The sequence below is a fragment of the Saimiri boliviensis genome, chromosome 5, assembly GCF_048565385.1.
Source record: "Saimiri boliviensis isolate mSaiBol1 chromosome 5, mSaiBol1.pri, whole genome shotgun sequence".
In the NCBI taxonomy this organism is placed as follows: Eukaryota; Metazoa; Chordata; class Mammalia; order Primates; family Cebidae; genus Saimiri; species Saimiri boliviensis.
In genome coordinates, this window is record NC_133453.1 from 7852929 (window position 1) to 7878173 (window position 25245).

General features: G+C 50.7%; 1 protein-coding gene across 2 annotated transcripts in view; it reads right to left on the reverse strand.

Moving 5' to 3' along the window:
- Window positions 1-25245, reverse strand: part of MROH2A (maestro heat like repeat family member 2A) — a 56749-nt gene that overhangs the window by 12088 nt on the left and 19416 nt on the right. For both annotated transcript variants that reach the window (XM_039470010.2, XM_074398827.1), the window contains exons 9-31: window positions 24607-24699; window positions 24309-24387; window positions 24056-24169; window positions 22612-22688; window positions 21581-21700; window positions 21165-21275; window positions 19200-19347; window positions 18022-18062; window positions 17333-17474; window positions 16981-17033; window positions 16425-16532; window positions 13754-13873; window positions 13450-13572; window positions 12012-12164; window positions 10372-10494; window positions 9331-9410; window positions 7515-7623; window positions 6628-6723; window positions 4015-4119; window positions 2810-2933; window positions 2215-2333; window positions 1532-1684; window positions 949-1103 (exon numbers count right to left, since the gene is read on the reverse strand). In XM_039470010.2, the coding sequence (XP_039325944.2) occupies window positions 949-1103; window positions 1532-1684; window positions 2215-2333; window positions 2810-2933; window positions 4015-4119; window positions 6628-6723; window positions 7515-7623; window positions 9331-9410; window positions 10372-10494; window positions 12012-12164; window positions 13450-13572; window positions 13754-13873; window positions 16425-16532; window positions 16981-17033; window positions 17333-17474; window positions 18022-18062; window positions 19200-19347; window positions 21165-21275; window positions 21581-21700; window positions 22612-22688; window positions 24056-24169; window positions 24309-24387; window positions 24607-24699 (2546 nt within the window). The remainder of the gene's footprint in view (window positions 1-948; window positions 1104-1531; window positions 1685-2214; window positions 2334-2809; window positions 2934-4014; window positions 4120-6627; window positions 6724-7514; window positions 7624-9330; window positions 9411-10371; window positions 10495-12011; window positions 12165-13449; window positions 13573-13753; window positions 13874-16424; window positions 16533-16980; window positions 17034-17332; window positions 17475-18021; window positions 18063-19199; window positions 19348-21164; window positions 21276-21580; window positions 21701-22611; window positions 22689-24055; window positions 24170-24308; window positions 24388-24606; window positions 24700-25245) is intronic.

Consider the following 25245-nt stretch of genomic DNA (forward strand, 5'->3'; position numbering starts at 1 on the left):
GACCCAGAGCACACTGCCCCTTACCCCACCCAGCACTGCACCATGAGCCACTGAGCCTCATTCAGTCACGAAATCTGCACCACCCTCCCAGCTGGACCCACGGCAGGCCTGCTCTTACGAGAAGCGGCTCCACGGTGGAGCCATGCCTGCGTCTCACGAAGGTCAGTCATTGCGGCTCTGGGTCCAGGGCCTGTTTTAAAAACTCTTTTCTCTGCTCCGAGCCTCTTACTTAGCATGACATCTCCTCGCCTCCCTGCACCAGCACAGGCCCCACGGCTCTGGGGATGACTGCCTCGCTCTTTCTGGGCCCTCCCAGGTGAATTCTGGTACCACCCAAACAGACTCCCCATGTGTAGGGAGACTGTGCCCAGCTGCCTGTGCCATCAGGCTATAGCACACACAGGAGCTCTGTGCTGCTGGCAGAGACACGCCAGTAAAGACGGGGTCGCTCGGCATCACCCACGGCCACCTCCAGGGCTGGAGGTTGAGCCATTCTTCCCTTGGAGACCGGGACAAGTCACTTCCCCTCTTGGGATACATTGTGAAAGGAACAGGGATAGCCTGGAATATCTCCTGGGCTTGCTCAGGCCTCGGAGCCACATCCTGCAGCCGATCTGCCAGAGCTGTGTTCGCAGGGCAGGGAAGAGCTGCTGTGGGAGACATAACTCCACAGACACTGTCCCTGCAGGGAAATCAGGACATGTGGGGAGCTACAGCTCCAGATTCCAGCTCCACGTGGTGAAGCTCCACAAGTCTGGGCTCTGTGTCAGTGGCTCATCAGAGGCAAGCCCCTCCCGCAGGAGGCACAAACAGGTAAAGGGTTTCGACCTCCTTCAGGGTGGGGCAAGGTATTGCCCCAGGCTCCAGGCTTCCGGGACACATCGGGTGGTGAGTTGGGCATGGTCCAAATGACACAGGAGGCCAGGGCCGCCTCCTCCAGGCACCCACCTCTCCATGGGCAGAGGCTGCCTCAGGAGTGACGTGAGGATGGTCTCCTGGTGGTGGTGCGCCAGCAGCAGGATGCCTTCAATGAGAAGGCGCCGCACCTCAGGGTGGTCCACCGCCGGCAGGTGCACCAGGATGGCGCCCAGGATCTCAGCCACCTAGGGAGGGGCGGGGCATCACAGGGGCAGCCCAGGTCCCCATGGCTTCCTGCAGTAACCCCATGACATGCCCCCGCTCCAGGGGCTCTGGCCCAGTTGGACAAGGAGCAGGTTAAACCCCCAGCACCCTCTCCAGCGCATCCTCTGGTCTGCCTGGAATTCATTTTCGCAGGCTTTCAGTGCAGGAGGTGGTGTGCTCCGGGGAGGAGAGCCTTGACCTGCAGGTCAGCATGCACTTAACTCACCAGGCTACCTTCAACACGCTTCTTTCTAGCTCTAGAACTCTGTTTCCTCCTCCTCTTTAGCAGCCAGGGGTCGGGGGAGGCATTCTCAGCAAGTGCTGGTGAGGCCCTCACCCTTCCTCCTCATCTGGGCACACCGGGCAGCCCCAGCCCCAGCCTCTGGTGGCCCCACCATGGCTCTGCCACCTTGTCTTCCAGCTCCTTGGCCCGCATCTGGAGGAAGGAGCCTATCCAGGTGACAGAGGCCTTGTCGTGCTGCAGGTCCATGGCCCCAATGTTCTCGCAGAGCTTCTGGATGAGCGAGGCCACCTCATCACAGTTAAACTCCGTGCAGACCACCTAGGGGCAGAGTGGGCGACTCCCTGCCCTCCCCTGCCACTCCATGACTGGGGACACCCCCTCCTCCCCTGTCCCACCTCATGGCTCCACTCCAGGCTCCCATCCTTTCTCAGACCATGGCCACGGCCTCCTCCTGGGCTGAGCCAGAACGGGCCTGGTCACCCTGTTTGGGTGGCTCCAGGCACTTCCATTCATCACTGTGCCATGAGGATGCCCATGTGCCCACACCACATGCAGGACCTGTCCAGATCATTCCCATGGCCCCTTCCACATTCAGTGTGGCACATCATGGGGACAGAGAGAAGACGGCAAAGCAGATTAAGCACCTACTGTGTGCCAGAGACATAGCAGGGACCTGACATACTGCAGGTCCTTTCAACACAGATGGGAGGAGTTGGGCGAAAGGCTGTGGAAGCCGAGACCCCAGAGAACTTGGGCTGTGTGGCCAGCCCAGGAAGGCCCCCGCCCCAAGAGACGGCTGAGAGCCCCGACACTAGCCCAGCAGCCCAGACAGGCTCCCTGGCAGTCACCTGGGCGATTCTGGAGGATGCACAGAAGATCTTCTCTGCGTCCATGCCCTGGAGGTCCTCCTGACATTTCTCAAGCTCCTTCTCCTTGGAAGGGCCCCACAAGGAGCTAGTCTGGCCCGCTGTAGGGAATACAGCTTCAGAAATAACCAGCAGGGACAAAGGGCCTGGCCACCCCACCTTCGTGGCAACTTCCTGCCCTGGCTTTGCAGGCCTGAGAGCCTTTCCCTATGGTGGCCTCTGCCCGCACCACCTCTACGCCCAGCTCAGAGGCCTGCTGTCCCCTGAGCTCAGCTCTGGCCAGCTCTGTCCCACGCTTGGCATCTGGGAGCCGACTTTCTCCCAGCCAGGCCCTCAATGCCCAGCACTTGCCCTCTGTGGGTCAATCTGGGCTAATGGATCTCTCCTTCTAGAAGCTTCCATGGACTGTTGATGAGCTCTCCCCTCACTGCTCCCTCTGATGTTCCCCTTTGTTTCTCTCCATGCCTGCCAGCACAGAGGCCATACTTCCCCCCAGGGCAGGCCACAGTCCACGCTCCTGCAGTCAGCCCTCTCTCCCTCCCGGAGGGCCTGGCCCTCATGTCCTGCCCTCTCATACCGTGAAGATCCAGCAGGCTGGACAGGACCTTCATTGAGGCCATGCGGGTTCTTTGATGGGCATCACAGGTGCACGGGGCGATGAGCCCGACCATTGTACCAAACTGCCCCAGCTTCAGGGGGATCTGAGGATTGGGAGACCAAGGGGCTCACACCTCTGTGCCCTCACACCTGGGGCTGCCCAGGGGCAACATAAAGGGCGACTTGAGAGGACAAAACCTGCCCTGAAAACACCTGTTTGGGAAAGGGGAGGCTGCCACTGCCTGTCCCGTGTCCACGCGTCAGCCTCCCCTGCCCACAGCTGGGCCCCTGGAGGCTGAGCAGCCTGGATCTGTGGGTCCCGGCTCAGAACCTGCTCCGACTCAGCTCACCACTCTGAACTTGGGCCCAGTTGTTTCTATAATGAATGCTGGGGATCACAGAGCTTCCCACTCCCTAGCTGAGTAGCGCGGGCAGGGTACTCTGCCTCTTGGTCTCATGTTTCCTGTCTGCACAGTGTTGGTAATGATGGCACCTCCTCTTGCGGGGAATGTTGGGGGAGCCCAGGCAATGCCCTCCGCACAGCCTCTGGCCTCACATGTTACTGAGTGTTGGTCTTGGCCCCTGCCTCACAACCTCTCTCCAGATGCCCAGGACCAGGGTCCAGCCCAGCCCACTTCTCTCCCTGTACCTCCCAAGACCTGATGCCCATCCCTGAACCCCAGCCCCTGACTCCATCATCCTCCTGCCACAGCCATCCTGAGGACAAGACAGTCAAAGACCAGGGAGCCAAAAAATGTAGAAAATTAAGTCTCATCAGGCTGTGTCAGATGGTCAATCAGTAAAAACACTGCATCATTCTAGACATTGTAAGGACTGTGATACTCATCAAGCTTTGCAAAATGTATGACTTTGCAGCACTTGATTTTCTCAAATATTCACTTTCCTAACCAATGTGGGATTCATAACTCTCTATCTTTTTTTCTTAAAAAGGGCTCTCACCACTCCAGGAGCCACAGGCCCCACAAAGCCTGGAGCTCTGCCAACCCCGGTCCCATCCTCTCCCTTCCTGGCCCAGCCCAGGGCACCAGGTCCTCACAGCCTCTCCGAAGGGACTCTTCAGGGACAGAACTTGATGTCAAAAGTGTTCCCTCGTCTCCCAGATAGAGACAGTTTTTCTGTGAATGTCAGAGTGGCAGGCTGGGGGCTGGGGCCTCTTGGACTCACGCAGACACCAGTGCTGTGGACATAGATCCGCGTGAGACAGAGATGGAGGCTCATGGCCTTTTCCCGCTCCCATTCTTTCTCCGACAGGATCCACTTTTCCAGGAGCTATGGGTAGAGCCCAGAACACAAAAGTGGGTTTTAAAATCCTGGGGCCAGCCCCTTTCTGGCCAGCTTTTGCCCCCCTCAACCTCCCATTCAGATCAACTTTCAGTGTTTCCTTATGGGTCTAGACAGTCCCCACTATGAAGGGAGATGAGGCTGTGGGCAGGGAGAGAGTATCCGCATCCCCGGCATCCTCACCAGGATGGTGCCTGGCTGTTGGATTTGTCCTGATTCCAAATGTCTGCCTATAATGAAGGGCAAGGGGCACAGCCCACCCGGCACTCCAGATGGCCCCAGAGGCCATTCTGATATAAAAGTTCATTTCAGAGCAAATCACATTACCACAGATAAACAGGTTTCTGTCATCACAGGGTCAGTTCATCAACCAGACATAACAATCCTACATGTTTATGCACCTAATAACATAGCTAAATAATACATGAAGAAAAAAATGAAAGAACTGAAAGGAGAAGTAAAGAAATCAACACTGTTAGAGATTTCAGTGCCTCTTTCTCAATAATTGATAGAACAAAAAGACAGAAAATCAAAACGGATATAGAAAACCCAAGAAAATACTACTAACCAACTTGGCCTAATAGATTTTGAAACATTACACTTAACAACAGCAGAATATTTTTCAAATACACATGAAATATTTCCCAAGACAGATGGTATCTGGGCAACAATTTAAAAGGATTTAAAATATGGGATTTAGACCAGGCACGTGACTCATGCCCGTGATCCCAGCCCTTTGGGAGGCCAAGGCGAATGGATCACCTGAGGTCAGGAGTTCAAGACCACACTGCCCAACATGGTGAAACCCTGTCTTCACTAAAAATGCAAAAAATTACCTGGGTGTGGTGGCAAGTGCCTTTAATCCTAGCTACTCAGGAGGCTGAGGCAGGAGCATTGCTTGAACCTGGGAGGCAAAGGTTGCAGTGAGCCAAGATTGTGCCACTGCACTCCAGCCTGAGCGACAAGAGCGAAATTCCGTCTCAAAAAAAAATTTTATATATATATATATATATATATATATATATATATATATACACACATATATATATGAGACTTAAAGTATGCCATCAGACAACAATGCAGTTAAATTAGGAATCCAAACCAGAAAGATTCTGGAAAACTCACAAATATTTGAAAATTGCTAAATAACTTGAAGGTCAAAGAAGAAATCATAACGCAAATTAAAAATGTGTTTTGAACTGAAATAAAATTAGAACACAATGTATCAAAATCTGTGAGATGCAGAAAAAAAAAAGTAAAATCTAGAGACTTACATGATCTGATCCAGATTTCAAGGCTTATCATAATATTACAGTAATCAAGACAGTGTGGTATTGGTGTACCACGGGAAAACACATCAATGGAGCCAAGTAGGTGTCCAGAAATATACCCATATGTACAAGGCCTTTGATTTGCAACAAAGATGCAAAGGTAGTTCAGTGGGAAAAGGACAGTCTCTTCAACAAATTGGCTATCCATGTGCAAAAAATTGAAGTAAGCTTTGACCCGTACCTCAGACCATACAAAAATAATGGTACTCAAAATGGTACTCCTACAAAAATGGTACTCAAAATGTACCATAGACCTAATCATAAAACCTGAAAATATGAAATTTTTGGAAGAAAACATAGGAGAAAATCTTTGGAAGATTTCTTAGATTTGACGCCAAATGCATGATCCATAAAAGAAAAAAAAAAGATAAATTAGACTTCCTCAAAACTAAAAACTTCTGCTCATTAAAGGATATTGAGAAATCCATAAAAAGGCCACAGAGTAGGAGAAAATATTTGGAAATCACATACCTGATGGACTGTATCCAGAATATGTAAAACATCTAAAAGTGTCCATAAAAAGAAATTAACAACCCAATTTTTACCTAACCCACCTTCAAAAGTGCCAATGTTGTAAAAGACAAAGAAAGACTGTGAAGGACAGAGACCTGACAGCTAGATGCAGTGCCTAATCTGGACTGGATCCTGATCTAAATCCTGATCCATTTCCTCTGATCCTGGATCAGAGGAAAAACAGCTCTAAAGGGCATTATTGGGGCAATTCATGAAATTCGAATGTGGGCCATCAATTTTAATACATGTATCGTGTCAACATTAAATGTCCTGCATTTGGTCATGGTACTGTTGTTACATAAGAGAGCACTGTTACTCTGGATGTCTGCAACTATCTATGATTCAAATGATGTATGTGCGTTGAAGCAGAGAAGCAGAAGAAAACAGAGAAAGAAAATGTGAAAGAAAAAGTATTAAGAACTGTAAATCTGCATGAAGAGATTTAAGAGTAACTGCATGAAGAGTATTAAGAACCATGAATCTGCATCTTTTCACTACCCTTGCAACTTTTTATTAAATGTGGAATTTCATAAAAATGCAATCACTAAAACAATGTTTCATGTACTCTCCTGTTTCCCATAGTCTGGCCCTCAGGACAGCTGCTGGGGAGGAGTGGCCATCCCTGGCTCTGGCCCACTGCCACACAACTCACCTGCACCATCTCCTGCAGCCCCCTGGGGTCTAGCTGCCTCTGCAGGAGGCTCTCCATCAGCTGCTCCAGGGCGCTTAGGGCGTTTGCATACAGGGTCTACAGCCAAGAGGGAGAGAGAGATAGGTGGCAATGTGGGGCACCCACAACCCCCTCCCTGTGGGCAGTCTGTGCCAGGGAGGGGTCTGGCAGTCATCCACTAACTTCTGCTCAGTCTGAGCTGTTGACACTCATTTTCTCACGTGAAGTACAAGACAACCATTTAAGAGGAATTCACTTTACAAAGCAGAAAACTGAACTCCTGGAGCCCAGTTCTGATTCTTCATCTAGGTACAGGCCCTTGAGGCAGGGATGGCTACCTGTCCACAGAAGATTCCTTCTCCTCTTCCACAGTGTCCTCAGGGAAAGCCATCCCATCAGGGACTACATTTCCCAGGATTCCTTGCATGGGTGAAGACATGTGACTGTGTTTCAGCCAATAGAAGGGGGGCAAAAATGGCTCTCAAGTCTCCCCTAGACTTTCTTTTCCTTCTGTCTAGACTACGTATCAATTCCCATTGATTGGGACCTTGGGATTCATGCCCTGAGGGTGGGCAGGAGGTCTCTACCAGCCTGGGTTTCTGAATTGCACGAAGCAGCTCCACTTCCACTCCCATTGACAATTGCACTTTACTTGATGTGGATGATAAATAAACTTTTATCTTGTTGACCCACTGAGACTTCAGGGTTTATCTGTTACAGCAGCTAGTATTACCTTATATTTACTGATAGAGCTCTGCTGCCTCCAAATGCTTGAGGGTGGTTCAGGAAGGTGGACTCTCAGCATTGCCCATGTTAATGTTAACTTCCAGGTCCTGACCCAGCAAATGAGGTGGCCCAGAGGGACCTACCTTAATGGACTCATTGTCCTCTCCTGGGAGTTGGAGAGAAATTACAGAATGGATGCTGATATCCATCAGCTCACTGTTTTCCTCTGTGGAGTAGAAAGGCTTCAGCTTGCTGGAGAAAGAAGCAGTAACGAGAGAGGAGTGGTCACTGGGGAGGTGAGCTTCTGCTGCCCCACTGCCCACTCTGGGCATGGAGAGACATCCTAGAAGAGGAACAGGCTGACTTCTCCAGTTGGAGGCTCTGGCATGCATCCCTCCCCAGGGACCCTGGCTCTGCCAAGTAACCGCTGACTATACAGGCTCTTGCCTGTGACTGAAGTGGAGATGCAGGGGTCTAAGGCCATCTCTCCTATCTGCTGTTGCCTACTCTGAACCTGTTAATCTCCTGCTCAGAAACAGTCCATTGCTCCTTGATGGCTACAACCATGGAATCTGCTCTCCCAAGCTGGTGTTAGTCCAGGAGCTTTCAAGGGTAATGCTTGGACCAGCAGCAGCAGCAGTTTCACTTTGGGGATTATGAGAAACACAAATTCTATGGCCCCACCCAAGACCTGCTGAATCAAAAATTCTAGGAGTGGATTGCAGCCATCTACGTTTTGATAAACCCTCCAGAGGTAGTTGCTAGTGATTGGTGTGTACTGGCTCTTTCTCCTTCTAGCCCCTTCATCAGTAGTTCTCAAGCTTGGTGCATATTAGAGCTACCTTGAGAATTTTTTAAGGATCCTCAGGGACCATGCCGAAGCCTCAAGACCTGGAGTGGGACCCGGATATCCATACTGTTAAAAGTTCCCCTTGAGTTCTATTGTGCCCCCAGAGTTGAGAGCCACCATCCTACTTTAACTTTAAACTGCTGTTCCCCAAAAGGATATTGTATTGCACTCTCCTGGGAAGCCCCAAGTACAGTCATTCTGCTTAACCCCAGGTCAAAATTCAAATGCCAACTCTGCACCAAGCCTTTTCATAGCTCCCTTTGTATAAACTGAGTTGCATTTTGTTAGTAGCCCCTTTTTTGGTCTCAGATATTTTTTATGCCAGTGTGTATGAGTTTACCTGCAAACATAGTCCTCTCAGTTGGCTCTGAGCTACAATTCTGTTTGTAGGTATCTGTCTTATCTCTAAGTTCCTAAAAGGCTGGCCTAGGTCTTACGTATCACTGTGTCCCTTCAGTAGTCAGCATATAACTGTGCTTAGTTGATGTTCATGACATTTATTTTAAAATCTGCCTGTTTGATGCAGCTTAAAGCAATATATAATTCTGCTATGAGCCTAAGTAAGGAATCTTTCCCTAGAGGTGAGGTATTCCTAGAGATGACCCAAACACTTTAAATATACCAATTTTATGAATCTGTAACTTCTTACCCTTTCCCCCTCCTCACCAATGGATTGACATCTCCAGGAAGGCACGTCTTAGGCATTAGATCACTTAGTATGAATGGTATCAACAGATAGTTGACTGAACCCTTCAACTCACTGACTGAGCCTGACTCATCTTGAAGGATGCCTGCAATGTTCTTCAGTGTTATCACTGTTATTTCACTCAAAATATCCCCAATCAACTGAAGAGCAGCCCACCCACATGCCATAAATCCAAGGAGAAGCAGGATTTTCAACTTGAAATCCTGCTGAGAATTATAGGAAGGAGTGGCTGAGGCCGACCCCCATCTTCTAGGCTGGCCCATTGCCCAGGGAGCCACCAACGAGACCCCTGCTATGGAGGCAGGAGAGGAAAAAGGAGGTGCAACCCCTGAAGGAGAACCAAGGATTGGTCTCGAACTTCTCCCTACCCCTTGGGATGGGATGCGGGTGGGGCCCAGCTGACCTCAGGTGCGAGAGGGCCTCCATCGCCAAGGCTCGCACTGGAGAGACCAGGTTGTCAGTCGGCTCTGCCTCCAGGACCGCCTGCCCGACACAAGCAAGGGTGGCGGCGTTTAGTGACCATGATGGTGGCAGCGCTCCCCAGTGTTAGCCCAGGGAAGACCTGGCACTTCACAAAGCACTCTAGCATCCCGCATCTCTTTCATTCTTTTTAGGGCCATTTGGCTTTCGGCATCTTAGGGGAGACAGCAGAGTAGGAGCAGGGACCAAGGTGGGCCCTGGCTCCCAGCTCGGGTTGCTCATCTACTTGCTATGTGCCCCTGGGCCAGCACTCCCCCTGCCTGAGCCCAAGTCCCTTCTCTGTAAAACAAGACCTGGAGACGCATTTTACAGGGCTGCTGCAGGCTAGCGTGAAAGCACAGGTTTAAAGCTCCTGGCCAGAGTGAGAGCCAAGTCAGTCCCATTTTCTGCTCACTGCCTTCTGTTCCGCCTACACCTCATGTCCCTCAAGGGCCACTTCCAGCACAACCCAAGTAGCTTTGAGGGGCCAAGGCACTGGCAATGACATGGGTGGGGAGGCCTGGGATGAAGAACATTGGCAGCCCCACAGGCTCCACCAGCCTTTGGACAGTGGACATTTTTTTTGTCTTACATCCCTACATGCATCCTTCAGAGCTTCACTCTAAGCCCTGCTTCCAGCAGACCCCTGCCCCTAAAGCCCTCCAACAGGGAGAGAGTAAAGCTACAGCTAAGCCAGCCCCGGGGATCTCTATCAGGCCTGAACCAGCTGCCCTGGGCACTGCAGGACCCAAAACAGTCGGAATCTCCCAGCCTGGTTTCCAAATCATTGACTGGCTATGAAACCCTTTATCAGATACAAAAATGATTCTCAGAACGCCTACAGTTAGGTCAAAACAGAGCCAAGACAGATAAGGGTTTCAGAGAACTCTGTAGATACCCTCAGGAACTTTGAAAACCTCTCACTGCAGGGAGTTAGACCCCAAAACCAGGACCCAGGGCCAAGGAGGCGCCCCACCCAGCTTACCACTATGATGCTAGTCAGAGTCGTCTTCTGGGCAAACTGAAAGTCCTCCAAGTCCTTGATGTTGTTGATGGCCTTGGTAACCTGCACAACACTCTTCATGAAGGCCATTTTGAGACAGATGTCCTGTTTCCAGAAGAGGAAAAGGAGAGAGAGGATGTTTGTGAGCAGCCCCGGAAGAATCCAAGCTGCGGCCTCTGCTTCTGGGCTCCTTCTGCTCTGAAGAAAGAGTTCAATGTTGAATGCTCTGAGAGATGGCCAGCCTCCCTCTGTCCTTCAGCCACATGAATGCAGCACCTGCCACATGGCAGGGCCACAGGCACATGGCAGGGATATGAGGTGAGGTGCGGCACCTGGGTCCACACGTGATATGGTTTGGCTGTATCCCCATTCAAATCTCGACTTGAATTATATCTCCCAGAATTCCCATGTGTTGTGGGAGGGGCCCAGAGGGCCGTAATTGATCTGGGGGCCAGTCTTTCTCATGCTATTCTCATGATAGTAAATAAGTCTCATGAGAGCTGATGGGTTTATCAGGAGTTTCCACTTTTGCTTCTTCCTCATTTTTCTCTGGCCACCACCATGTAAGAAGTGCCGTTCATCTCCTGCCATGATTCTGAGGCCTCCCCGGCCATGGGGAACTCTAAGTCCAATTCAACCTCTTTTTGTTTCCAGTTTCAGGTATGCCTTTAGCAGCAGCATTGACATGAACTAACACACCATGGAAGATGCCACCTCCCCAAGCCTCCCTAGGGCAGCAAAGCAGCTCAGGGGCCACCTTCAGTGACCAAGGGCCCTGAGCCCTATGTGTCGCCATAGAGGCAGGATAGGTTATTGAGAAAACATTTGCTTTTACATGGATGAACCTTGTGGACATTATGCTAAATGAAGTAAGCCAGACACACAAGGACAACTGTCATATGATTGCACTTAGATGAGGTATCTGGACTAGTCAAAGCCACACAGACAGAAAGAGGAGAGGTGGTTGCCAGGGCTGGAGGGAGAAGGGAATGTGGAGTTGCTGCTGAATAGATATAGGATTTCAGTTTTGCAAAATGAAGAATCCTGGAGATGGATGGCAGTGACGGTTGCACAATGTGAATGTACCTCATGCCACTGAACTATACATACACTTAAAAATGGTTATGATGATAAACTATGTTATGTGTATTTTGCCAGTTTTTAAAAATAAAAACAATTTTTGCTTTATTCTCTGTGTTTTCCCCTCCTTGCCATTCCAAGTAGATAGCCGGTCCCTCTGCATGTTTTTGAAGACAACCCTACCTCTGTTCCTTATGAAAGGGTCTGGGTCAGTGTCAGGGAGGGCCAGAGGTGACAGAGGGAGTGAGAGAGGCTGGAAAGAGGTGGAACTCATCTTGTAGCTTCTGGGGACCCCACCCAGCACTCTGGGGAAAGGGCTATCTTCGTCCCCCAGCACCCCCTCTGCATGACACCAAAGCACAGAGAACAGCACATTTGGACATAATGGGCTTCCCACATGCTGGGCATCAGGTAGGACACCTGGATGTCCCTTGAGTAGGATGTCCCCTGGGTAGGGATGCAGGTGTCCAGAGAGTGGCAGAAGGCTACTCCCCACCAGCCTGGCCCAGAAGACATCCCCCCCAGGCAGCAGATGGGGCCACCTGGCAGCTGCTGACGTAGTGGTGAATTATCTTAGCGGTGATGGGGCTGTCCACGAGGTTGAGGAGCATCTGGGGGTGGCAGTAGGAGGCCACACAGCTGTACATCACCATGAGGGCACTCTTCACCGTCTCCCGCCTCCAGGGGTGGTCCTTCTACAAGGCCAAAGAGAAGAAGAACCACTGGGGGCAGCAGGGGCCACTGCAGATGCAGGTGGTGGTCTCCGGCCACACGACCAAATGACCCATCGAGTCAGCTTGTGGTGCTTCGCCTGTTTTCTGGGTGCCAAAAGTGCTCATCATTTTTTCATGCATTCATTCATTCACTCAATGCATCTTTATTGAGCATCTACTAGACACCAGGCACCAGGCATGCAGTAGTGAGCAAGACAGGCCAGGGCCATAGATGCCCGAACCACCCATCTGCTGTGGGGGAAGGTACTCATGTGAGCATCGCTAAACAGGCTGCTTGCACACCTCATACCTTCACTTCCGGGCACTGGCTACAGGCTAGGCACACACGAGGCTGGAAATCCAGCGGGAACTGACAGCCTCCACCTTGCCCTCATGGTGCTCACACCCTCAGAACAATCTGAGTGGGAGGAGATATTGGAGGCCACCAAACCCACTGTGGATGGGGAGCAGGGGCCCGCCCCTCCGCCAGGCTGAGTAGAAATCCAGGTGTCAGGTCCTCTTTGCAGAGAAGCTGGGACGAAGCCTAGGACACTCCATTCTCTCCATCCAAACAACCAGACCCCAGGGCAAGGGTTCCAGGTCAAGGGCAAAGCCTGAGGCATGGGCAATGGCATCAGATGGTTTCCCACTAGGAGCTCAGCCAGTCGGTGAGACCATCCCCTGTGGCAGGGAGGGGCAACTTTCAGAGGATGGGGCCATGGGCTGTCTGGGTCCAAATCCTGGCTTTACCACTGAACCAGCCACACGCCTATGGACAAGCTTCAGTGTTCTCACCCTGCAATGGTGGGCTAGAGTCCCTCCATCCCACCACCATCCATTCACTGAGGCAGAGCTCCTAGTGCCAAGCACCCACTGAGCACTACCTGAACAGCTTCTTCATATCCTGTGGGTCCGCATGGAGCCTGGGACTCTGCATTTCCAATCTGCAGCCAGGGAGCCCCTGCTGCCAGTCTGAAACACCGCCCCCCCGCCCACCGCCGACAACACTGCCATGAATGGTAGGGGGCTGGGACTCCGTGACAGTATCTGGGTCCTGGAAAGGCCCACCCTGCATTTTTAAGATGACCCAATAGCAAAAGCTCTGTCCAGGAGGTCTCAGTCTAAGACAATGTCTCAGTCATTTTGGTGACAGGAGACATTGAGGGAGGCAAGTTTCCTACTGAGATCTAGAAAGGACCTTGGGTCAGTGCCCAGAGCACTATGCTAAGAGGTCCCAAGACCCAGTTGTGGAGTGAGGGTGCCTTACCCGCCAAGCACTGATCTGCCAGGACTGCTCTGACTCCTGGATCCTCTCCTCAAAGTCATGAAGCACATTTAGCACCGTTTTCACCTGGCCCCGGGCACACAGGCCAAAGCATAAAATCACACCCTGCAGGGAGACCCAACCAGCCAGGGTGAGGGCAGGGGCCAGAGGTCAGAGGAGGACCCCCCGCACACACGTGCATGGCACACACACATGTACACAAAACACCTGCAGGCAGGTGAGCACACATGTCCCCCAAGGGTCCAGAGGCATTTGGTGGACAGGAGGGGGTTACAGGCACCCTCACCTCGCAGTCAAAGTCATTGCTGTAGTCTGTCTTGTACAGCAGCTCCAGCAGCAGGACTTCTACCTTGCTGGCCTCCAGGCCTGTGGCCAAGGAGATGCCCAAGGCCCGGTACAGAAAGCCCTGGAGAAGCAGAAGGGAGAAGAGCTCAGGCCTCCCTATGGCCAGCCTCCGGGGGGTGCTGTTGAGGAGAGTTTGCTACACAGTCTTCCTTTTTTTTTTTTTTTTTAATGTGCAGAGAATACTTGCACACACATTTATAGCAGCAGCACAATTCACAATTGCAAAAAGGTCCGTCAATCAACGAGTGGATAAAGAAACGATACACACACACACACACACACACACACACAATGGGATACTATTAGCCATAAAAAAGAATGAGTTAATGGCATTTGCAGAAACCTAGATGAGATCGTAGACTATTATTCTAAGTAACTCAGGAATGGAAAACCAAGCATCATATGTTCTCACTCATAAGTGGGAGCTAAGCTGTGAGAATGCAAAGGCATGAGAACAACACAATGGACTTTGGCGACTCGGGGAAAAGATGGGAAGGGGGTGGGGGATAAAAAACTATAAATTGGGTGCAGGGTATACTGCTCGGGTGATGGGTGCACCAAAATCTCACAAATTACCACTTACGCATGTAACCAAAGACTACCTGCTCCCCAAGAACCTATGGAAATAAAAAATTTTTAAAAAATAAGTAAAATAGGGCCGGGCATGGTGGCTCAAGCCTGTAATCCCAGCACTTTGGGAGGCCGAGGCGGGTGGATCACGAGGTCAAGAGATCGAGACCATCCTGGTCAACATGGTGAAACCCCGTCTCTACTAAAAATACAAAAAACTAGCTGGGCATGGTGGCACACGCCTGTAGTCCCAGCTACTTGGGAGGCTGAGGCAGGAGAATTGCCTGAACCCAGGAGGCGGAGGTTGCGGTGAGCCGAGATCGCGCCATTGCACTCCAGCCTGGGTAACAAGAGCAAAACTCCGTCTCAAAAAAATAAAAAATAAAAAATAAGTAAAATAAATGTTCAGGTTATTCTGGGAGATCAGGCTATATAAGTGCAGGCATGTTATATGAATTAAAGGGGGAAGTGTAAATTTGTTCAACTCCTGTGTAAGTTGAACCAATTTACAGTCCCACCAACAAATCTAAGAACACCAATTTCTCCACCTACTTCTCAACATAGGACATAATCAGTGAGAAGCAGACCATTCTCATTGTGAGGTGTTTCTTTGATTATTAGTTGTGCTGATCATCTTTTCATATTCTCATGATTTAATTCTTTGAATTTCTGGCTATTTTCTTTTTCCCGTTTTTTGATGGGTTTTTTCTATTTGTAAGAATTTTATTTTATATTTGGAGACAAAATGAGAACAACTATGTATTATTTCATTAAATCCTCACCACAACTCTATAAGATAAATATTATTATTGTTTTTAGAGATGAGAAAACAAACAGGAAGTAGTAGAACCACACAAAAATGTTAATTTCTATAAAGTTTCTCTCTTTTCCCTTGTCTTTCTTGGTTTGCAGGCATATAAAGGTTATTCCATGTTAACATTATAAAAACATTCATCAATATATTCTTCTAATTTTTCCATGGTCTTATTTTGTACACTTAAGTCTTTGATCTGTTCTGGAAGAACATATTCTTCCTAATGTCCTTCTTTTTCACTTTCTATATTGTATTATTTTTAGCACAAGAGGTTTTAATTTTTATGATGTATAATTTTTTTTGTCATGTGTGCTTTTTGGTGTCATATCTAAGAAGGCTTTGCCTAACCAAAGGTCACAGATTTACCCTGTGTTTTTCTATAATTTTATACTTTTAGTTCTTTTATTTAGGTCTGTGATTCATTTTGATTTAGTTTTATGTATGATATGAGGAAGGAATCCAATTTCATTATTTTGCATGTGGATTTCTAGTTATCCTAGTACCATTTGTTGGGAAAAAAAAAAAAAAACTACTCTTTCCCCATTGAATTGTCTTGGCACCCTTCTTGAAAATAAATTAACCATACATGTGAGAGTTTATTTCTGGACTCTCAATTCTATTTTATCAGTATGTATGTCTATCCTTACGCCAGTATCTCACTGTCTTGTTTACTGCAATTGTGTAAGAAGTTGAAATTGAGAAGTTTGAGTCCTCCAACTTTATTCTTCTTTTCAACATAATTATTTTGGCTGTTCAGAGCCCCTGGTATTTCCAAATAAATTTTAGGATCAATTTGTCAGTCTCTGAAAAATAAAAGAACTAGCTTGGATTATGACAGGGGTCATGCTAAAACTAACAATAAATTTGGAGAGTATCATCATTTGAACTATAGCATCCTTCAAACTGTGAACATGGGGTGCTTTCTATTTATTGAGACCCTCTCTGATTTCCTTCAACAATGTTTTAGAGTTTTGTAGCAATGTGGTATAGTTTTGTTTTTACGAAGAAATATACACATGTGATTGCTAACCAGAATCTGGAAGATCAACAAAACAAAAAAAACAAAACAAAACTAAAACCACCAACCTAGACCACCCATCTTTCCTCCCAGGACCCTGTAAACAGCCACAGGTCCAGCTGATCTCACACACACAGTGTAATCCTCTCCACCCCATTATTTCTGGAGTCTCCTCCCCGTCCAAACTGTCCCGTCCCTGTGAAGACGAACCTTCTCCAGAGAGGGGCTGTTGAAGCTTGCAATCTGGTTGTTCAGCTCTTTGCTCAAGCGCAGGCTCCAGCTGGACCCCCGGGTCTTCTTGAGGGAGTTTTGCAGAAACTGGGGGAAGCACAAGACATTGGTAGGAAGGGCCAAGGGCCTTCATCCCTGTTCTTGTCTTATCTCTGGGAATGCTATGTGACCTTGAGGCCCTCTCTCGCTTCCCTTGCCCACATCTCCAGATCACTAAGTCCATAGATCCCTGATCCAGTGCTAATGATGTTCGGTGGGTCTAAGGAATGGCTGTGGCTCTGTGGGCTAGCAGGAGGGGTGTCACTCCCTGCTGCCCTCTTGGGCATCTGGCTCTTGGGATGGAAGGTTCTCTCAGTTTTCCCCTGTGGATAGACGCAGCTATGGACTCTAATTCCCAAGACTTCTCTGACAGAAGAAGAACATATACCCTTTAGGGGCTTCTAAACTCTCCACATGCCAAGCCCACCAGATGTCTTTCCTTCTGCTCCTGTCTTTCTCCTCCTCCCAGGCCTCAGTAAACGTGTTACCCCTTTACCTGAATCAGCTTGTCCTCCCAGGCTTTCTGATCCCAAGTGAACTCAGTATGTTCTGCAGGAACACATGCATGGTTACACATGCCACTTTCTTCCACTGCTCCCCTAAGTCTGGTCTTCCAGGCCCTCCATGCCTCCTTAGCCTGGCATTTGAGGCCCTCCATGGATGAACCCATCACACGCCGCATTGCACTCCCCACCTTCTCAAGCTGCTCAATCAGTTCTCAGAACCAAAGTGAGCTCTGTGGGTCCACTGTGAGCCTCAGCTCTTGTTATTCAAGTCATGTGATTAGAAACCCAGCATGTACAAGGATTGGAAGGTTGGCTTGGGATGGGGCTCCCTGGGCACCTCACCTTCCAGGTACCGGACCAGTATCGGGATCTCCAGCTCCCACATGTCGGCCATGGAGGGTGCGATGCTCTGGCTGAGGGTCCTTAAGAGGTTGAGCATGGCTATGCCACGACCCTCCCCCTTGTAAGGTGATGACATCAGCACCTGGAGGGCACCAAGACTCCAGTGAAATAGCATGTGAGCACCTCACTCCTTGTCTTGGAGCTCATTGTCCTCATTTTTAAAGGGAGGAGTTAGATCAGATGGGTGGTTTTCAAATAGGGATTTCAAATAGAGAATGTACCTGCGGAGGACGCTGCAGAAAGGACGGGGGATGAGGGGCCAGACCTGGGCTCCCTCCCCACCCCAGGCTTCAGTGCAATATGGAAGAATGTCAACAGTTAACATAAACAGGAGATTGAGCCAACCCCCAGGGGTAGGCAGGCATTGGCCATATCACTGAGATGCTTTGAGCAGAGGAATTTAGGAGCAGATCCAGGCCAGCTCCTCAGTTATTGTAAGTGCACTGCCTCTACCACACTCGAGAGGGATGACAGGGACATGGAATGTCCGGTCCTGCCAAGCATCAAAATCCCTCATTGCATCCCGGCTTCCTTCTACCCCTGGGGCTCTGGGAAAAAGGAGCTCAAGGAAGAGGTGCCACAGGGCATGGCCTTGCCAGGCCAGGGCATGGTGCAGGTCAGCCACTCACCAGGAGACGGGCCAGCAGCTTCTGAGGCGCAGGCAGCTCCACTGATTGAAGGAAACGCAACCCCAGCTGAGCCTTCCTGCCTCATACCAGGACATGCTCCTGTGTCCCCATCTAGGGACTTCACCCCAGAAGGTGCTTCCCCAGCATTGTCTTGTTCCCCAAACCCCCAGAATGGAGAATGGGTTGGCACAGGGAATTTCCTAAGAACATCATTACATTTCACTTATCCTGGGAAGAGGGGAGAATCATCCTAATGGGTTGAGGTTTAGAAGATGCTCTTTTCAGGCTATTCCCATTTTGTAGTGGACATCAGGACTTGCCATGGCAATGTTTTACCTCTTACTGTGAACCCTGGCCTCTGTTGAGCCAAGAGTGATTAGACACTGCCCTTCTGCCCACTCCTGACTCTCTCCACAGGCTTTGGGAGCTAATGAGCCCATGAAAAGCAAGCCAACAGTGTGCAAACAAATGGACAAGGGCAAGGCCAGGCCTGCTGAGAAGATACAATTGCAGGGGCCCTGGAGAGGACTCAGCCCAGTTCAAGAATAAGAGGGGCATGAGGAAGACCTCAGAGGATCACCTGGCTGGCTTGTTTAGATCAAAGTCAGAGAGCAGGCTCTGCTCTTCACTAGCCCTGGATCCTAAAGGCCCCCATCAATCACCTCCATTGCCAGCCATGCCCTTGGGGCCAGAGGTGGGAGGGAAGGGGACAGCAGCAAGCATGGTAGGTGGGCATAGCTGTTTTGAGAGCCTGGTGTTAACAGTGCCTACTCTGAGCAGACCACAGTGAGGGTAGTCAACAGAGGATGGGATCCTTATAGTTACTCTAGCTGGCTCAGAGAAGCAAGACAGAGCAGAGGCCCAGTAAGGTCATGCATGGGAAAGCCTGGGCTAGGAGCTCCCAAGGATGAGATCTGGACCAGGGGTGTGGTCTGGAGGGACAGGACATGAGGAGTGAGCTACCCAGAAGGAAGTTTACACAATTCGAACATGTCTTAGATATGACCAGGTAGGCACTAAGAGCCAGGTAGGCAGTAGTAGCATTAATTTGGACTTGGATGTTTTCAGGAGAAGGGGGAATGAGGGTAGGAGAAATAAGGAGAGAGGTGGACATTCCCAGACAAGGCGCCAGCCCACCTGCCCAATCCCACCAGCTGGCACAGGAGTTTATAACCCACCTTGCCTGCTCTTGCCAACCACGCTGACATCCATGTCCTGGCCATGGAGCTGGTGCTCTGCCAGGTTTGTGAGGCTGATACAGATAGGAGTCAAGGCTTCCATGTAGTCCGTCTCCATGATGTAGCACAGGAGCCTCACCCAAAACTCCTGGGGTGGGGGTGGGAGAGGAAGGGGCCCAGAATGAGCCCAAGCCTCTAAGGAGAATAGTCAGACTCCGCCATGGTGCCAGCCCCACCCCTACTTCCCCAGAGCTGTCCCTGACAGTCTCAGCCCTGAACTGGCTCCATGGTCAACCCCAGTCTTTGTCAGGGGCATTTCAGTATCACCCACCCTGATGTGGCAGGAGAGTCTGCCAGTCCCTGCTGGGGGCAGCATACACACTGCCAACTCCTGTCACTGCCAACCTCATACAAACCCACACCCATCACACCCTTCTCACGAGGGCCCTGCCTCTGATCCCAAGTCCTCTAGAGGTGCACCCTGGGCAGATGATCCAGTTGTGCGTGCCTGGTATGATGGTCAGTTTTGTGTGTCAACTAGGCTAGGTGAGAATACCCAGTCTTTCATTCAACCTCGAATCTAGGTGTTGCTGTGAAGGTAGTTTATAGATGTGATGAAAGTGCATAATCCATAAAAGAGATTATCCTCAATAACATAGGTGGGTGAAATGCTGAGGTTTCTCTGAGGAAGACGCTATTCAACCACAAGACTCCTGCCTGAGTCTCCAGCCTGCTGGGCTGCCACACAGCTGTCAGACTTACCAGCCCCCACAACTGCATGAGTCACTTCCTTAAAATAAATCAGACTACATATGCCTTCTACTGGATCTGTTTCTCTGGGGAACCCTGACTGATACAGATTCTTGGAGCTGTGTCTCCAACTTGACCCCACCATCTCCTCTTTCAACACCCCCAGCTCATTGTAATCCCACTTCACCCCACCCCCACCCCTAGGAGTTTAGGGTCAGGTTCTTGTGCCACCAACTGTCAAGTGCAATGACTTAACCTGCTCCAGCCACCAGGACTAGAATCTCCCAGCTCCTGGGCTTCCCTATAAAGGTAGCATAGTGAATTAGAAAGGGAATTTCAATCCCGGCTCTGTTGTTTACCAGCTGTGAGGCCTTGAGCAAATTAATGAATTCCTCTGGGTCTCAGTTTCTTCATCTACAAAATCAGGATAACAACTACCCTCTATGGGGGTAGTTGTTGGGATAATTAAACAAGATTGTACATTTTGCACACCTAGTACAGTATACCTGTTACATGTTGGTGCCACATGGGCTGTAGCTATGATGATGATGATGATGATGATGATGATGATGATGATAATGATTTCTGCGATTTAAAAAAGCTGTCGCTGGACAGCGATCATCTAGCCTGCGGCCTCACTTAGTGGATAATCATTCCCTCCTTGATGCTCTCATGGTACATTTTTCCTATCTTATTGCTATGTCACATTTTGTTGCAATTTAAAGTTGACACATTTGTTTCTCCCACAGCCCTGTGAACTCCTTCCAGTCATACTGATTCCTCCTAGTGCACATTCCTCTCCTGTCTTTCACAGGGTAAGAACTCAATGAATGTTTACAAAATTAAACCATGAAAATCACTGGTCTACACGTGCGCTCACACACACACACACACACACACACACACACACACACGGGCCTTAAAGTAATGGACACATTTCAGGTACTCAGTGAAATGATACCGACTGATACTGCCACCATGCTGATGTCCTGCACTGCCCAGCCTCAGGGGTAGAAAGATGAAGAGTAAGTTCCCATCAAGGACCCGGCTTTGGAACTGGGTTTTGAGTAATTGCAGGCAGCTGGAAGAGGAAAGCCCCTCAACACTCCAAACAGCGGGAACAGAAGAAGCTAAGATGTGGAATTCTGGGCACATGTGGTTCACCCCCAGTCTAGCGTGGTGACCCACTGTGTGGGTGGGGCAGGGCTCACTCACGCTGGTCATCCCACTGACAGAAGAGGTAATGATCTTTACAGTGTCCATGGTGACTTTGTGGACCATCCTCTCCTCCAAGTCCCTCTGAGAAAAGTTCTCCCGGCGATTTGTCTGAAAGAAAGAACCAAGGGATTCCCACCTGTGGCCTGCCCGGGGCTTGCCGTGGTCTCGGGTGTGGTCTCCTCACTCCCGTGGGGCTCCATGCCCAGATAGAGTCTCCAGAATGCTCAGAGCTGTGCATGTGTCTAGGACCCCACACACTGTTACCTGCAGGTTCACTGTGTGTCTATGGACTCATGTCGTGAATAGATACGCAGGTTCCAACACAGGTGTGCTGAGTGGCATCCTCCCCTCAACACTGAGGAAACCATTTCCAAGTCCGGCTGCTCTGTGGTCTGCATGTTAGGGCCACTCACCAGTTTGTAGGTGGTTAAGGTCAGCTGCACAGACACGTACTTCAGGCCCCAGCCTTTGATTCTCTCCTGGTAGCCAGAGAGAGCCAATTGCCCAATGATGCGGAGAATAGCCATCCTCACCTGAGGGGACAGGGCCGTGGACATGCTGGGGGTTGGGGTGGGCTCCAGGGCACTCGATCCTCTGATATAGAGAGCTAGGAATTGGGGGTGCTTTGAGCAGGAAGGGACCTCAGAGGCTACCTGACTGCTGCCCACCTCCACCTGCATCATCCAGGGGGTCCCACTCTGCAGCATGCCCTCCTAGGGGCCTCACTGAGCCTTGCAGAGACATGGAGCTCCCTCCCTCCCTTCTGCTCCATGCTAGCAGCCCTGGTGATGGGGAACCCCTCTGTTGTCCTGGGCTCTCGGGGGCTTGCTCCATTGATGAGAATCACTATGTGCAGGAGATGCAGAACGAGCCTTTTCTCTCTTCCCTCCATAGCCTCCAGGTATTGAAGACAGCTCTGCCTAAATCTCTAGCCCTAATTCTCCTCCATTCCCTCCCTGATTTTCCTCAAAACTGCTGTGCAGACCTTCACTACCCTGGACCTCCCTTCCCCGGCCCATGGCCGGAACCAAGCTCCACTCCAAGGTGGACACGGCTGCCACGGAGCCTGGGACTCTGGTTCTCAGCCTTTTGAGGGCAGGCAGGGGAGTAGCCCTTAGTTGCTTTCTTCATATGTGATAAAAGCCTCACAGAAGCCCTAAGCAGCGGAGTGGTTCTAGCTGCAGCTGGATTTGCTCAGCCTCTGCTGGGTCCAAGGTGCTGCCTGAGACACACCATTCAAAAACTGTAGATCCTTGGAGAGAATGAGGTCTCGAAAGCGGAACCTCAGCTTCCATTGGCCTCGCCATCCTGCAGCCCGACTCGAGACCCGATGGAAAGCTGGGTTTTCTATCACAGGCCTCCGCCTCCCAGAGACCAGACTTCCCTTTGCCTCCCTGGCAGGGTCCCCAGCGTGCCCCCCATTTCCAGGTCTCTGCCCTGTTACCTTGGACCGGGTGTCAGAGAGGGTGTTCTTGACCACCCGGATGGCCAGGTAGATGGCCCTGATACTCATCCTGGGCTCTGAAGGAGGAAAACCGGGCAGGCTGGAGGGCTGCGGCTCAGGGGGATGTCAGGTGGCTGTCCCACATCAGGTCCTTGTGTTCTGTCTCCCCCACATTCCCCAAGCTCAGAGGCACTTTTGCAGGAGCCTCCCTGGCCACACTCTCCCCGGCCATCTCCCTCCCTTCTATTGTTTTACCACGCCTCATTCCCTTGGTCACTGCTGTGTGTGTCTCATTTGAACCCAGGTGAATCTTCTTGAGGGCAAGATCTTCGCCTACGAGCTCTTTACTCCCTGCAGCTGGGAACAGAGCACTGGGAACCCAGTGCGCATGCAGTGGGCACGCAGAGGTTGCAAGGCATCACTGCGAAAAGCATAGGTCCTGGCACCAGGCCTGACCCGGGTTCAAATCCTGACTCTACCACATCCCAGCTGCGTGACCTAGGATGAATTACATAGCCCTTCTGTGCCTCAGTTTCCTCACCTGTAAAGTGTGGATAATAACAGTGCCTCTCTCACAGAGTTAACACAGTGTCTAGCACACCCTAAGGGCTGGGCAAGTGTTTGCCAGTTGTGTTTACTAGCAAGGAAACAAACTTGCTGCGGATGGTGGCACAGTGTGAAAGCGACCACACGGCCTGCAAAGCCAAAAGTTTTTACTGTCTAGTCTTTTGCAGAAAAATGGCCAGGTGAACTCTAATCATTATCTTTATCATCTCTATTCATCGAATAGGTGAAAATGATTTCACTGTTACTTAAATGTGCATTTCTTTAAGAGAAAGGTTTAATGTCAGCACAAGGCCCTTTGTATACCGTCTCCCAGTTTGTGCACTGAACAAAGCCGCCCGACTTCAGGGCTGAGTGGGAGCTGCCCACACTACTCTTCTACCATGCAGGGCTGCATGCTGCCAGCAGGTACCTTCTTCAAACTCACACAAAGGCACAGCGTGAACTAGTGTCTTGGTTAGGTACAGGGGTTCTCTTTTCATATCAAGGCTAGAGTTAGAGTTTGGGCTTAGGGAGTAAAATCAGACGTTTAGACTATGATTGAACATTGAGTCCATGGGGCTTCAGGGTTATGCCTACTGGTGGAGTTCGGCCTTATAGCCAGCCTCTGATTGAGCTTTGGCGGTTAGGAGGATTCAGGTCAACAATTTGAAATTTGGACTCAGAGGTTGGGCATGGGCAGGGTAAGAAATGGTGCTGATCAGGTTAAAGCTTAGAAAATGTGAAGCTGCCAAGAACCTTGGCATTCTCGGCCCACCCAGTAGTGTCTAGGAAGTGGCCATGCCGGGACATCAATGAAACTTGCCTCCCTTGTCCTCCACCCTGCCCGCCCTGCCTATTCCGCCCACCCCACCCACCCCACCTGCCCAGCCTGGCTCACCGTCTGCGCTCACTATAGCCCTAATCAGATTCAGAGTCCCCACGCGGATGGCTTCCTTGCTCGTCTCCATCTGGCTAAAGAAGAACTTCATCAGCTCCTTGGGGTAGGAGCGAGCTGCAAGGTGGGAGGACAGCTTGAGTTATGCCCCCTGGGCCCAGAGCAGGCCCAGCACTCTGAGGGACCCAGACTCCTAGAGGCCCCCAGCAGGCGCTGGGGCAGGCAGGGAGCACCCCACCACCGAGCTGAACCTCACCGAGGGCTACGAAGCAGTGCACCAGCTCCCTCAGGTTCTGGCTGCTGTACTGATGCTGGGCCGGGGCCTTGTTGCACACCTGAGGAGGGGCGTGCAGCGAGGGTGGAAGAGGTCATGAGACACAGGTGTAGGGGCAGCAAGCTGACCACACCTGGGGCTGCATGGGCACCACGGCCTCACACCTCATCAGGATACGGGGGGCGCACGAGTGAGTCGTGGGCCAGGCCGCCTCCCACCGCCAGCTTCCTGCTGATACACCCAGAGAACGCCCTTGTCCAGCCAAGCTTGCCAATCTCACCTGGATATGCAGTTCTGTGAAAATGGTGTGTAGCTGCATTTGGGGGACGGGGGTGTTGGTGATGACTGACACTTCCAGGATCTGCCTCAGGACCTGCAGTGGACAGGCAGACGGTGGCAGGTGACCTTCTGCCAACTCAAGGTCAAACTCTAGACCCTTGCTACTCAGAGGCCCATAGACCCACTAAGCATCAGCATTCCCTGGGAGCTGATTAGAAATGCAGACTCTCGGGCCCTACCCCAGTCCTGCTGAATTGAAGCCTGCATCTCACCCAGTTCCCAGGTCATTTCTACGAACAGTAAGTCTTGGGAAGTGCTGCGCTAGGCCGCTGAGCATGGCACTCAAGGCCTCCTCCAGCTGAAAGTGAATCCCATTCATTCTTTAGCCAGGATGATCTACAAATGGCTCCTAAATCAGTCATGTCCCTTTCCACTCCTTGCTTTAAGTGCTGAGGCCCACATCCTGCTTATAGATGAGCGACTCCTTTATCTGGCACCGGCCCCAGCCACGGCGTCTCTCGGAACCCTGCTCCATCTCACACATCTCACTCCTTTACCAAGGCTGCCTAGAGTTGACTGGTGTCCTCCCAAAATTCAGGACCGCCCAGAATCTGAGAATGTACCCTTATTTGGAAATAGG